General features: G+C 31.0%; 4 protein-coding genes and 4 non-coding genes across 8 annotated transcripts; 2 read left to right on the top strand and 6 right to left on the bottom strand.

The window, feature by feature from the left end:
* Positions 1 to 2,274: 2,274 nt before the first annotated feature.
* Trnaa-ugc lies at positions 2,275 to 2,346 on the bottom strand. The gene has a single exon. It is a non-coding gene; the product is annotated as a tRNA-Ala (tRNA).
* A 156-nt stretch (positions 2,347 to 2,502) lies between these two features.
* Trnaa-ugc lies at positions 2,503 to 2,574 on the bottom strand. The gene has a single exon. It is a non-coding gene; the product is annotated as a tRNA-Ala (tRNA).
* Positions 2,575 to 2,743: 169 nt separating this feature from the next.
* Trnaa-ugc lies at positions 2,744 to 2,815 on the bottom strand. The gene has a single exon. It is a non-coding gene; the product is annotated as a tRNA-Ala (tRNA).
* A 194-nt stretch (positions 2,816 to 3,009) lies between these two features.
* Positions 3,010 to 3,081, bottom strand: Trnaa-ugc. The gene has a single exon. It is a non-coding gene; the product is annotated as a tRNA-Ala (tRNA).
* Positions 3,082 to 3,608: 527 nt separating this feature from the next.
* LOC111676951 (origin recognition complex subunit 4) lies at positions 3,609 to 5,187 on the top strand. Its single transcript, XM_023437969.2, has 2 exons — positions 3,609 to 3,898; positions 3,953 to 5,187. The coding sequence occupies exons 1-2, from the start codon at positions 3,707 to 3,709 to the stop codon at positions 5,135 to 5,137; spliced, it is 1,377 nt and encodes a 458-aa protein (XP_023293737.2). The 5' UTR covers positions 3,609 to 3,706; the 3' UTR covers positions 5,138 to 5,187.
* A 2,321-nt stretch (positions 5,188 to 7,508) lies between these two features.
* On the bottom strand, positions 7,509 to 7,824 carry LOC111676957. The gene has a single exon (XM_023437974.2). It carries the CDS (start codon positions 7,745 to 7,747, stop codon positions 7,556 to 7,558), a length of 192 nt encoding a protein of 63 aa, XP_023293742.1. The 5' UTR covers positions 7,748 to 7,824; the 3' UTR covers positions 7,509 to 7,555.
* Positions 7,825 to 8,337: 513 nt separating this feature from the next.
* Positions 8,338 to 11,092, top strand: LOC111676959. Its single transcript, XM_023437977.2, has 4 exons — positions 8,338 to 8,556; positions 8,621 to 8,829; positions 10,626 to 10,779; positions 10,890 to 11,092. The coding sequence occupies exons 1-4, from the start codon at positions 8,478 to 8,480 to the stop codon at positions 11,090 to 11,092; spliced, it is 645 nt and encodes a 214-aa protein (XP_023293745.1). The 5' UTR covers positions 8,338 to 8,477.
* A 155-nt stretch (positions 11,093 to 11,247) lies between these two features.
* Positions 11,248 to 12,429, bottom strand: LOC111676962. The gene is made up of 4 exons (XM_023437980.2): positions 12,140 to 12,429; positions 11,867 to 12,075; positions 11,650 to 11,803; positions 11,248 to 11,592 (listed from the first exon to the last, which is right to left on the bottom strand). The coding sequence occupies exons 1-4, from the start codon at positions 12,291 to 12,293 to the stop codon at positions 11,378 to 11,380; spliced, it is 732 nt and encodes a 243-aa protein (XP_023293748.2). The 5' UTR covers positions 12,294 to 12,429; the 3' UTR covers positions 11,248 to 11,377.
* Between the last annotated feature and the right edge of the window lie 1,130 nt (positions 12,430 to 13,559).

Below are 13,559 nucleotides of genomic sequence, written 5' to 3'. Positions count from 1 at the left end.
TTTGAGTTGCTGTAAACTAATGTCAAATATTAACTTAGGTGGTAACATTGTTTTAGAGAATACTTTGTTATCGATTTTTTAGGTTAGAAGTAAATAGTGTTGCCAATTCTATTTTTATTATGATTTGCAAAAAAAAGTTTTTCTTCATGGTATGGAATTAAAGAAAAAGGTAAATTTTGATCATGTTGATGAACCAAGGGCCTGGTTTTCAGATATATACATTCTTTGTTTAAACCTAGTTTAATATATGTTTTGTGTTTTTTCAGTAAACAGTAACCTTAGTTATTATCTTAGTTATAGGGTTCAATAGTTGAAACGAAAAGTCAACTTTTCGACTTTTTGCATTTATTAAAAAGTCGATTTTTCGACTTTTTGCATTTAATAAAAAGTCGATTTTTCGACTTTTTCATTTAATTAAAAGTCGATTTTTCGATTTGTTCCGACTTTTCGACTATTTTCGACTTTTTCCGACTTTTCGACTATTTTTCGACCTTTTCTGACTTTCGACTTTTCGTCTTTTTTCGACTATTTCCGACTTTTTTCGACTTTTTCCGACTTTCGACCATATTCGACTTTTTTCGACTATCTTCGACTTTTTCCGACTATATTCGACTTTTCAACTTTTCGACTCTTTCCGACTTATTGATTTTTTTCGACTTTTCGACTTTTTTCATAGACGATAGTCGAGTTATCGACTTTTTTGGAACAAAATAGTCGACTTCGACTTTTCGACTTTTTTCGACAAAAAGTCGATTGTTCGATTATTCGAAAGTCGATTTATAGAACCCTACTTAGTTAAACTTAGTGTTTTTAGCCAATTAAACTTAAGTTATAAGTAAGAAAACACAATAAACAAAAACAATAAAACAATGATTTTGGCAGAAGACAAAAACTTAATATTTTAAGTAAATGTTTTTTTTTTACAGTTTTTTTTTTCAAAATTTTCATTTTACAAAAGTATTACTTGCAAAAAACAGCTGTTTTTTTGTTTATGTTATATTCCTTAACTGAACAAGTAATATTTCTATATTCGGCTGTGCCGAATCTTCTATACCCTTCATCAAGTATGTTAAAAAAAAAACAGTTTTTATTTATTTTGTAAACAAATATAAACTGTAGCAGAAACAAATATTAACCGTTGTACTGTAATACCACCGTCAAACTGTATTACCACCCTCAAACAAATATCAACTGTATTACCAACATATTACTGCTTTATCTCCTTGTTCTTGTTATACCCACTTACCTTCGTGAGAGCAGAACAGCATCCAAACATATAAAAAAATACACAGCTAAATAAAACCAATAAACATCTCCACACGCACTTGTACATCTTTATCCAATTCACAATGTTGTTGTTGCTTTTTTAACAAAGCATGAAAAAAAATGTGGCTTTTTTGATGAAATTTTCAGAGGTTGTCTCGGATTTTTGTTCGTATCTCCGTTATTTATAGACCGATTTTGCTGATTTTAAATAGCGATCTTCTCGAAAGCATGTCTAACTAAATTATTGAAGATTCGGATTTCGCCGATATCTGGGAACCTCTAAAAACTGATTTCAACAGACAAACAGACAGACAGACGGACATGGCTTAATCGACTCCGCTATCTATAAGGATCCAGAATATATATACTTTATAGGGTCGGTACATTATATTATAGAAATTACAAACGGAATGATAATCTTATATATACCCTTCTCACGAAGGTGAAGGGTATAAAAACACAATCATCGGTTAAAGTCCAACTAAATTTGTTCCGAGTTTAATCTAACATCAAGTTAAGCCTAGTTTAACTAAGTAGTAAGAAACCCGCCCTATGTAGACATTTTTGAAAATTCAAATATTTAGGGAGTAAAAAAGGGTGTAACTTCAGTTATGTCGTAACTTGTTAAGTAAAAGAGTTACAACAGAACTTTATTAGTACTAATAAGGGGACAGATGTCTAGTACTTTTTTGACATTTCAGGTAGGAGACAGAAACTTAATAAAGAACATAGAAACATGAAATTAGGCATGCTAAGTCCTTTAGAATTAGAATCTACAATATAGGACTTTTTGGTACTTTTTTGTTATTTGGAATATTTCCTTCTCAAAATAGTACTTTTTGATTTTCTATATTATTTTACTAGAAATATAAAATCGATACTTTTATTTTTCATACTTTTTTTTTGTTATTCCTCTGGTACTTTTCCAGTTACCTATGCTAAGTCCTGAGTAATAGAAAATCTATAATGTGATATGTTCTCATTAAATAATTAGAAAAAATAAAACTTTGGAGATGCCGGGGATTGAACCCGGGGCCTCTCACATGCAAAGCGAGCGCTCTACCACTGAGCTACATCCCCTGTATTGTGATCCTGTTAAGTTACATTTTGCTTGCGCAGATTTTGAAACCTATAGTTATAAATTAAAGCAGAATCCTTCGATTTTAACGATAATATCATATTACAAATTAATTTGCAAATTCATTTCAATGGAACAAAAACAAAAAAGTAATTTATTGGAGATGCCGGGGATTGAACCCGGGGCCTCTCACATGCAAAGCGAGCGCTCTACCACTGAGCTACATCCCCTTAATTAAGATCCTGACAAATAGCAATCCCGGTTTTCGAACCAAAATATCCATGTTAACAAAACAAAGTAATGTTAGTCAATAATTTACAAACGACAATTTTCCATTAAGATCGGTCCTTGAGATAATATTTGAAGAATTCTAAAATTTGGGAAAAAAAAAAACTGAATTGGAGATGCCGGGGATTGAACCCGGGGCCTCTCACATGCAAAGCGAGCGCTCTACCACTGAGCTACATCCCCTATGCGGTTTCCTTGACTAATTATAGATAAAAGCTCATTACGTCAATGTAAAAATCCTTTGCTTAATATATATTATATACGGAAAGGTGTGTATGATTCCTCCCATCAGTTGCTTAAAGCCAATATTTCGAACACGATTTTTTATACTACTTTCTTCTTTTTCTTTTATACTTCTTTAAAAAAATTAAAAAGTTTGGAGATGCCGGGGATTGAACCCGGGGCCTCTCACATGCAAAGCGAGCGCTCTACCGCTGAGCTACATCCCCCTTCGAACCGCCTTTGTCAAATATCATTATTTTAATATTTGCAATCTTACAAGTTCCGTTTTCCTTTTTATTAAAAATCCTTAGATAGATATAGATAGATATAGATAGATAGATAGATAGATAGATAGATAGATAGATAGATAGATAGATAGATAGATAGATAGATAGATAGATAGATAGATAGATAGATAGATAGATAGATAGATAGATAGATAGATAGATAGATAGATAGATAGATAGATAGATAGACTAGATAGACTGATAGAGTAGATAGACTAGATTTAAACCCTAAATTAATGCTTAGGTTAGGTTAAAAAGCGTTATACACCATAAAAACGTTGCATATCGGACACCTTAAGTTCCATTATTAAAATCCTCACAGAAGATTAAAAAAACAGAGAAAGAAATTGTTTGAACCCTCCTATTATTATTCTCAACAATGTATTTGATTTGGCAACGCAAAACTCAAGCTGTATAGCATAATCGATAGCATTGTTATTGCACCGAGTGTCATCACTATATTTGGCGCTGTTTATTTGTAAATAAAACAAAGTAAATGTAAACAAAAACGCTCAAACTTCCTTAATAGATAGAAAACATAAATTATCAATTAAATTAACTAGCAATGCCTGATCACAGTGAAGAAATATTAAAAATACGTAGATTTCTTAAAGAACGTTTGCAAAAAGACTACACCACCTTTCGGGGACACGAAAATGAACGAGAAAATGTTAGACAATTATTGCAGCGCACAGCCGAAATGGGAGAATCGAATTCCTTGCTATTAATAGGACCCAGAGGATCGGGAAAAACTACGGTATGTATCAAAAATAAAAAAGAAATAAAGTTTTATATTTGAATGTAATTTTAGCTCATTAATGCCGCTTTGGCGGATTTAATGAAAAACAAAGATTTTGTTGCGAATACCTTGATTGTGCATCTTGATGGTAATCTTCATACTGATGACAGATTGGCCCTAAAATCAGCCACAGTACAAATGCAATTGGAAAATGCCACTGATGGAAAAGTATTTGGTTCATTTGCTGAAAATTTAGCCTTTCTATTGGCTTGTCTCAAGGCTGGCAATAGAAGGTCCAAAAGTGTTGTCTTTATCCTGGAGGAGTTTGATTTATTTTGTGCTCATCATAACCAGACGCTACTCTACAATCTGTTTGATGTTTCACAAAGTGCTCAGGCGCCCATTTGTGTTTTGGGTGTTACTTGTCGTCTGGATGTTATAGAATTGCTAGAGAAACGTGTTAAATCTCGCTTTTCCCATCGTCAAGTTTTTATATTTCCAAATTCAGAAAGTTTTGAGGGATATCTAAAACTCTTTGGTGATCTTTTAACCATACCCAGTGATAAAGAACTTAAAGAACATGCCGAAAGGGTAGAAACTCTTAAGAAAATAAATTCCCAAGAATTGACTTTTCATCGTAATCATTTCCAACCCGGCAAATATAAATTCAACAAGAAAATCTCTGATGCTTGGAATAAATATATACAAAGTTTACTCAAAAACAGCACAGTCAACAAGTCACTGCAGGCCATATTTGATTTTGATGTTAGTGAATCTTTACTAAAAACTTTCATCTTTCGTCTAGTGGCGCAAATACAGCCTCAAGCTAATATAGAAGCACAAATTACTCCAGAACAAATAGCTCAACTTACAGCCTCTTACGAATCCGATGATAAGGTAGAGCTTTTATGTGGCCTATCGGTTTTGGAATTATGCCTCATTATAGCCATTAAACATCATTCGGAAATCTATGACAGAGATCCTTTTAATTTTGAAATTATCTTCTCTAGATTTACGAAATTTGCCAAAGTTTCTTCAACAATGCAGGGTGTGGAGAGATCGGTAGTTTTAAAGGCTTTTGAACATTTACGCAATGTGGAGTTACTTTTGCCTTTGATGTCTACTAGTTGCAAAGTTCAGAAGGAATTTGAAATGCACAAGTTGGCCTTAACCTATACTCAAATAAATCAGGCCGTACAACGTTATCAGGCACTACCCACAGAAGTGCATCAGTGGTCACAGAGTTCTTTAATATAAATTTATTGTTTCTTAATTGTTTTTTAATAAAGTATTTCGTTTTTTTTATACAGAAATTGGAGGTTGTTTTATTTGTAGACTATACTAGTATGCATGTAGACTACTATAGTTTGGTCCATGATCTAGTCTATAATGTATTCTATAGTCTAGTCTATATTCTAGACAATAGTATAGTCTATATTCTAGACAATAGTCCAGTCTATATTCTAGACTATAGTCTAGTCTATATTCTAGACTATAGTCTAGTCTATACTCTAGACTATAGTCTAGTCTATAGTCTAGCCTATATTCTATATATTCTTGTCTATAGTACAGTCTTGTATATAGCCTTCTTTATTTCTAATCTATTATTTAGTGTAGTTTAGTCTATAGTTTGGTCCATGATATAGTCTATAATGTATTCTATAGTCTAGTCTATATTCTAGATAATAGTCTAATCAATATTCTAGACTATAGTCTAGTTTATATTCTAGACTATAGTTTAGTATATATTTTAGACTAAAGTCTAGTCTATATTCTAAACTATAGTCTAGTCTATATTCTAGACTATAGTCTATAGTACAGACTATAGTCTTGTATATAGTATAGGCTATAGTATAGACTATAGTCTAGTCTATGGTCTAATCTGTAGTCTAGTCTATAGTCTAATCTGTAGTAAAGTTTATAGTCTAGCGTTTTGTCTAGTTCATAGTTTGGTCCATGGTCTAGTCTATAGTGTATTCTATATTCTAGACTATAGTCTAGTCTATATTCTAGACTGTAGGCTATTCTCTAGACTATAGTCTAGCCTATATTCTATATATTCTTGTCTATAGTACAGACTTGTATATAGTCTTCTATATTTTTAATCTATCATTTAGTGTAGTTTAGTCTATAGTTTGGTCCATGATCTAGTCTATAATGTATTCTATAGTCTAGTCTATATTCTAGACAATAGTCTAGTCTATATTCTAGACTATAGTCTAGTCTAGAGAGACTATAAACTTGACTACAGATTAGACTATATACTAGTCTACATATTAGACCATAGACTAGACTATAGTCTAGTCTATATTTTAGACTTTAGTCTATAGTACAGACTATAGTCTTGTATATAGTATAGACTATAGTCTAGTCTATGGTCTAATCTGTAGTCTAGTCTAATCCGTAGTCATGTTTATAGTCTAGTGTTTTGTCTAGTTCATAGTTTGTTCCATGGTCTAGTCCATAGTGTATTCTATAGTCTAGTCTATAATGTATTCTATAGTCTAGTCTATAGTGCATTGTATAGTCTTTTTTCTAGCCAATTTATAATATAATGATCTGTAGTATAGTCTACATCCTAGTCCTTAGTTTAGTCCATAGTCTGGTCTTTAGTTTCGTCCAAACAATAGTCTATTTCTAGTCTATAATCTAGCCTAAACTCTAGTCTATATTCTAATCAATACTCAATTTTACAGTTAAGTATATGACAAAACTATTACGTGCTTTTTCCACTTGGAACCTTTACTACAAATCGGTTACTCGTAAATAAATGAAAAGAAGTTTGGTAACCCTTAAATAACGGCATATCCACAAATGCAACATTGCAAGGTGAATTTGTCAATCGAAAAAAAATTTAACGTTTTTTGATATTTCCAAAAAAAAACTCCTCTTTTGTCTTAAAGATCAGAAATTTAAAAATATTAAACTTAAAAATGAATACCACCAAAAAGAAGGAAACCAAACGTAGAGGACGTCCACTGGGCAAAGGTAATAACAACAAAGAGTTCAAAGAAGACGTTTACGAATGGATGATGGCCAGCCGTAAACAAAACGAATACGATGCCTGCGACTGTTTAATAGCAATGTGTCCTGGTTGTTGGTATCCATGTGAAACTTGTGGCAGTAATAAATGTTCAGCATTTTGTCGCACAACTAGACCGAAGGAGCCATTAGAATGGAAAGTATCTGAGTAAAAGTATTTATTGTTAATAGTGTAATCTTTGTTTTTGGTTGAATTGACTTGAAAAGTTTGTGTTTTTAATAAAGTTATTGTTATAAATGAAAGGAAGGACTGGAATGTTTTTCAATATTAGCAGTTTGATCTGTTATTTTGTATATAGCCCAGTTTTAAGTCTAGACGGTTGTCCAACCTATAGACTATATTCTGATGTATTGTCCAGTCTATTGCTTGGTTCCTTAACTAGAACATAGTGAAATCTTTAGTCTTGAATGTAGTCTATAGTTTAGTGTAGTTAATATACAAATTTATAGCCCACTCTATATTCCAATCGGTGGTCTACTTAACCATCTAGTGTGAAGACTATATTTTAGTTTGTAGTGACAACTTCCTTTGTTATTTCAGATTAGAACCATCAAAAGTTTACCCCGAAGGATTAATTAAACTAAATTTTCAATTTATTACACATTTATTAATAATTTACTTTAAAATTAAGCTTAAGCATACATAGTTTTTGGACCTGGTCTTCTAATAGGTGTATCATAGATAATAGGACGTTGTGGTTTTGGTGGTGGTGCATTAAATCTGGGCTGTACAGGGCGGGCATCACGAGAAGCGCTGGTAGTTGTAAAACAACCTAGGAAGGCGATAAAAGCCACTAGAACTCCAAAAATAGCAGCAAATTTCATGTTGATGTTGAGTTTGTTCTTAATTGATCTCTCTTCCTAATGAAATGTCTAAGCGAAACTGTGTTTAAAATATAATCTAGCAGCTAGTTTTTATATAAAATATAATACAATGAGTTAGCAGATACAAGTGGGTAAAATACCGCAAAATTAAAACACTGATAAGAAAAGATTTGTTTTCATATTTAAAAAAAATCACCACAAGCTGTACAAATATAAACATTTATGGTTTAAATAAAAAATAGTCTTTTAAGGGGGACTCCCTTGGAAGAGGTTGTAAGAGTCAAATAGGAAATTAAAGGCAAACAAACACCAAATATTGGGGAATTTTTAAAAATAAAACGGACTTTTAGTGATAAAAAGTAAATATATTATGTTTGTTTATGCATAATATGTAATAAATAATATTGTTTTTTAATTTTTTCTAACTTAACATTCGTTTCCATTTGACATGCTATTATTGGCTAAACAAAAAAAAAAACAGTTATCGTACGATAACTTCATAGGGATGATAATTAAAAGCAAAAAACTACTTATCGTCTTCTCTCTCTCTTTTCTGCTTACTATGTATACATCAACTTGAAGCTGTCAAATAATGAATTCTATTTCATGAGACATTTCATGCTGATGATGAGTGGATGAATAAGCAAACACAACACGTTTTGAGTTACAAAGAAGCAGTAGTAAAGAAAAAATAAGCAAAACTAAAAAAAAACCAAAATAAATTACAATAATGTCTAGTGTAAATGAAAGAATTGAAAAATTAAAAAGAGAAACTAGAGATTTACGTAAAGAAGTTAAAGATTTAAAAGGTATTTATTTTGTTAACAAAACAAAACTTTTAACCCATTTTTTAATGGTTTATTGTTTTCACAGAGACCTTACAGCAGCAAAATGAATTGATAATAAGTTTATTATCGAAACAAACGGGTATATTAAATGAAACTATAGAGGCAGAGCATCCATTACCTCATGTCTTCTATGGCAAGCAAATATCAGAGTATTCGCGACGATTTCCTTTGGAAAATATGAAAGATTTGGAAAAATTTGAGGCAGAGATTAACGATGAAAATGAAAATCATATTGTAAGGGTATACATAATATTATTTTACACTGTTAGTTTTTTATTTGTTGGACCGAAATTTGAGTTTTGATTAGGGAGTTTAGACAATGGTCAGAGTAGATATTTTTAACGTATTTTTAATATAAATACAAATACAGAATATACTAATGACTAGACAAGACTATAGATTAGACTATAGACTGTATTATAGTCTAGACTGTAGACTAGACTATATACTAGACTATAGACTTTACTATAGACTTAAGTATAGACTAGACTATAGACTTAACTATAGACTAGATTATAAACTAGGCTATAAACTAGACTATAGACGAGACTATGACTAAACTATAGACTGTACTGCAGACTGGAATATAGGCTATACACTACACTATAGTCTAGACTATAGCTTAATGTAAAGACTAGTCTATAGACTAGACTATAGATTAGACTATAGACTAGGCTATAGACTAGACTATAGACTGAACTATAGACAAGAGTAAAGACTAGACTGGACTATAGACTAGCCTATAGACTAGACTATAGAATAGACTAGACAAGACTATTGACTAGACTATAGACTAGACTATAAACTAGATTATAGACTAGACTATAGACTAGAATAGACTATAGACAAGACTATAGACTAGAATAGACTATAGACAAGACTATAGACTAGACTATAGATTAGACTATAAACTAGACTATAGACTAGACTATAGACTTAACTGTAGACTAGACTAGATTATAAACTAGACTATAGACAAGACTATAGACTTGACTATAGACTAGACTAAAGACAAGACTATAGATTAGATTATAGACTAAACTATAGACTAGACTATAGAATATACTAGATTAGACTATAGAATAGACTAGATTAGACTATAGACTAGACTAAAGACTAGACTGGACTATAGACTAGTCTAAAGACTAGACTGGACTATAGACTAGAATAAAGACTAGACTGGACTATAGACTAGACTATAGAATAGACTAGATTAGATTATAGACAAGACTATAGACTAGACTATAGAATAGACTAGATTAGATTATAGACAAGACTATAGACTAGACTATAGACTAGACTAAAGACTAGACTAAAGACTAGACTATAGACTAGACTAAAGACTAGACTGGACTATAGACTAGACTATAGAATAGACTAGACTAGATTAGACTATAGACTAGACTATAGACTAGACTAAAGACTAGACTGGACTATAGACAAGACTATAGAATAGACTAGACTATAGATTAGATTATAGACTAAACTATAGACTAGACTAGACTATAGATTAGACTAAGACGAGACTATAGATTAGTCTGTAGACTAGACTATAGTCTAGACTCTAGACTAGACTATAGTCTAGACTCTAGACTAGACTATAGTCTAGACTCTAGACTAGACTATAGTCTAGACTCTAGACTAGACTATAGTCTAGACTCTAGACTAGACTATAGATAAGACTATAGACAAGACTATAGACAAGACTATAGACTAGACTATAGACAAGACTATAGACTAGTCTATAGACTAGATTTTAGACTAGACTATGGACTAGACTATAGACTAGACTATGGACTAGACTATTGACTACACTATAGACTAGACTGTAGACGGGACTATAGACTAGACTAGGCTATAGACTAGACTATAGATTAGACTATAGACTAGACCATAAACTAGACTATAAACTAGACTATGTAACAGACCACAGACTAGACTATAGAGTCTTTACTATATAATACTATAAACTAAAGTACAGGCTGAACTGTAAATATTTATTTTTTTTCTATCACATTTATCTTCCACAGATCACTATAGTACAGGCTTTGATAGCACCCAAAGGCCTTACGAAAAGTATATCTAATGTTTTGTCCGAAAATCTCATAATGGAAATTAATGTAGACGGTTATCATAATAAAAAACGATTATTAAATTTTCCCAAAACTATTGATATTATATTTAGTAAGTATTTAATGTTGGAATATTTTTTTAAATTAATATTATATTTAGTAAGTAATTAATGTTGGAATATTTTTTTTAAATTAATATTAAAATTTGTTTTTTTTCCACAGTGGCCAGTCGCAATGATAATGAAGACTACAATAACCAAATGTTTTTAAATGAATTAAGACGTTCTCTGCGCATGGTCAAGAATCGTATACATAAAAATAATTGTCAGGCTAGACAGAAACTGCGGGAACAGCAGGAACAAGCCCAAATGCAAGAAACTGTAGAACAATTTATTATTAAAACTGAAGAAGCTGATTTTGATTAGAGCCTTGTTGGGGCATAAGTTAGTGTGTGTAAATATTTAGATGTTTATGTAAATATGTACAAATAGTTTTTAAGTTTTGACTTAAGTTTAACTTTTTACTAAAATGAAATTTAATAGATTTTGATGTTGTAAGAAAACAAATTTTATAAGATTATTAAGATTCGCTGTAGAACAAGGTATTTTAAAAGAAATTTTAAACTGGTTCTTTGATAAATTAAATCATAATTCACACAATTATTTTATTTAAAAAAACTTAAAAATTAAAAAAATACAAAATAAATAATTTCATTCAAAGAATATTTCTTCTGTTTTTATAAAACCTTCGGGTATTATCTCTTCTCCCTCCAGTGAGTCGGTGGCACTTTGTTGCTCCAGTCTTTGACGCTCCATATGACGATTACGTGATAAATTTTGATTATGACGATTTTTGGCCATTTTAAGACCACGACGCACTTGCTCTAAAAACGTTTTATGATTGTAACCCTCAAAATTAGCAGCTTCTATAGAAAAAATTACTATTTAATGAAAATTTTAAGGTCATTATTATCGAAACTTACGAAACAGTAAATCCATAAATTTCTGACTATTTAATAAACGTCTCTTATTATGAAGACCATCAAGATTACATTCCACAATACATTCCATAGACATAACCGATGCAAGATTTTTAACAATACCACGGGGAGCCAATAGTTGGTGGACCACTGCTATCTAAAAAATATTGCATTATTGTTTTATTAAAACTTGAAATATTGCTAAATCAAAACCACTTACCAATTCGTTTACATTATTATCATTAATTAAGGCCTCCAAAGCATCCAATTCCTCTAGGGTTTTAATGGGAAATAATTTAGAATATTGTGATATTTTCTTACTAAACACCAGTTGAGGTGCCAACTTGTCCGCCTCTATGGTCTCTACTAGTTTGTCATTTTGTTTTCTTATTAACGATAAAATCTTTTCATTTTGCTGCATTAAAGAATCTATGTTTTAAAAGTTATTAATTCAATTTTTTGTTAATTATCTTAAAAATATGAATATATTTACTTTTTAAATCTAGTATATCATGTTTTAACGCCTCCTTCTCCTCTTCCAATTCGTCTAAATGCATGTAAACATCTTTACCCTTCAATTCGTTGACTTCATTTTTCAAGGCAGCCGTTATTCTTACCAATTCTTCAACTTTTTCATTTAAATCCATTACTTATAATTATTTTTCTTTACAATTTCTAAATGTTGTAGATTTTTTTTCTGTATTTTCTCTGTACTTTTTCTTAAAATTCATCAATACATTTGTTTTCTTGCATGAAAAGTCATTTACTAAAACATCGCTTCTCTGTCATATGGATTTTAATTTGTTAGTGATGACATTTTGTTATGTTTACAAAAGGAATTTATATTAGATGGTTACCATACATCAACAGCTGTTTTGCTGTTGTCACATACACACATACATACTGTACGTATTCAGTCAAGGTATACCTTCTTAATCTACCTTGTATTCAGTTTTCTTTGCCATGTTCACACAAAACAAACAATTATGATTTACACTCTTGTTCGTAATTTTAAAGTTCATTACGACAAACATTCTACGATTTGTTATTTCGTTACCGAATAAGTTTGATCTCTAATTTTTATCGAAAATATATTATTATCGGCTGTTTGTTTACATTTATTTTGAAAAAAAAAAAAATAAAAATAACAAAATGTCTACAAACTATGGACGAGTGACTAGTCTGTATAATTGACTATAGACTATAATTGACTAGACTATCATTATCGGCAATAGACTAAATTTTAGATTGAACTATATACTTTACTTTAGACAAGACTATGGACTGGACTATAGACTAGACTTATACTAAATTATAGACTTGGGCATAGACTAGTCTATAAACTATAGTATAGACTAGACTATATACTGTACTTAAGAGATAGGACTATATACTATACTTTAGACAAGACTATGGACTGGACCATAGACTAGACTAATACTAGATTATAGACTAGGGCGTAGACTAAACTATAAACTATAGAATAGACTATACTAGGGTTCTATAAATCGACTTTCGAACAATCGACTTTTTGTCGGAAAAAGTCGAAGTCGACTATTTTGTTCCAAAAAAGTCGATAACTCGACTATCGTCTGTGAAAAAAGTCGAAAAGTCGACTTAGTGAATAAAAGTCGAAAGAAGCCGAAAAGTCTGAAAGTCGATAAGTCGAAAAAAGTACGCACATAAACGCACATAAACGCACATAAAGAAAACAACCCGACGAAAAATAAAACAAACCGTAACAGCTGTTTTATCAAAATAAACATTTTTTTTTGGTGTGGTGAGTTATTTTTGCTTACAAATAAGTGTTTCTGCACGTGGAAAAGACGCAAAAACTCGTTTTCATTATTTACATTTTCAATATGTGTTTAAGCACGTGGAAAAAATTCAAAAAAATTGATTTTCATGATTTA

This window comes from Lucilia cuprina, chromosome 6, assembly GCF_022045245.1.
Source record: "Lucilia cuprina isolate Lc7/37 chromosome 6, ASM2204524v1, whole genome shotgun sequence".
NCBI lineage: Eukaryota > Metazoa > Arthropoda > Insecta > Diptera > Calliphoridae > Lucilia > Lucilia cuprina.
This window is presented reverse-complemented; position numbering and strand designations above follow the sequence as displayed.

Bases quoted from the DNA above. Each gene is read 5' to 3' on its own strand.
- LOC111676951 (XM_023437969.2), top strand. From the start codon at position 3,707: ATGCCTGATCACAGTGAAGAAATATTAAAAATACGTAGATTTCTTAAA. The intron at 3,899-3,952 runs GTATGTATCAAA...ATGTAATTTTAG, and splicing joins GAGGATCGGGAAAAACTACG to CTCATTAATGCCGCTTTGGC.
- LOC111676957 (XM_023437974.2), bottom strand. From the start codon at position 7,747: ATGAAATTTGCTGCTATTTTTGGAGTTCTAGTGGCTTTTATCGCCTTC.
- LOC111676959 (XM_023437977.2), top strand. From the start codon at position 8,478: ATGTCTAGTGTAAATGAAAGAATTGAAAAATTAAAAAGAGAAACTAGA. The intron at 8,557-8,620 runs GTATTTATTTTG...TTGTTTTCACAG, and splicing joins AGAAGTTAAAGATTTAAAAG to AGACCTTACAGCAGCAAAAT. The intron at 10,780-10,889 runs GTAAGTATTTAA...TTTTTTCCACAG, and splicing joins AACTATTGATATTATATTTA to TGGCCAGTCGCAATGATAAT.
- LOC111676962 (XM_023437980.2), bottom strand. From the start codon at position 12,293: ATGGATTTAAATGAAAAAGTTGAAGAATTGGTAAGAATAACGGCTGCC. The intron at 11,804-11,866 runs GTAAGTGGTTTT...AATATTTTTTAG, and splicing joins ATAATAATGTAAACGAATTG to ATAGCAGTGGTCCACCAACT. The intron at 11,593-11,649 runs GTAAGTTTCGAT...TTTTTTCTATAG, and splicing joins ATTTATGGATTTACTGTTTC to AAGCTGCTAATTTTGAGGGT.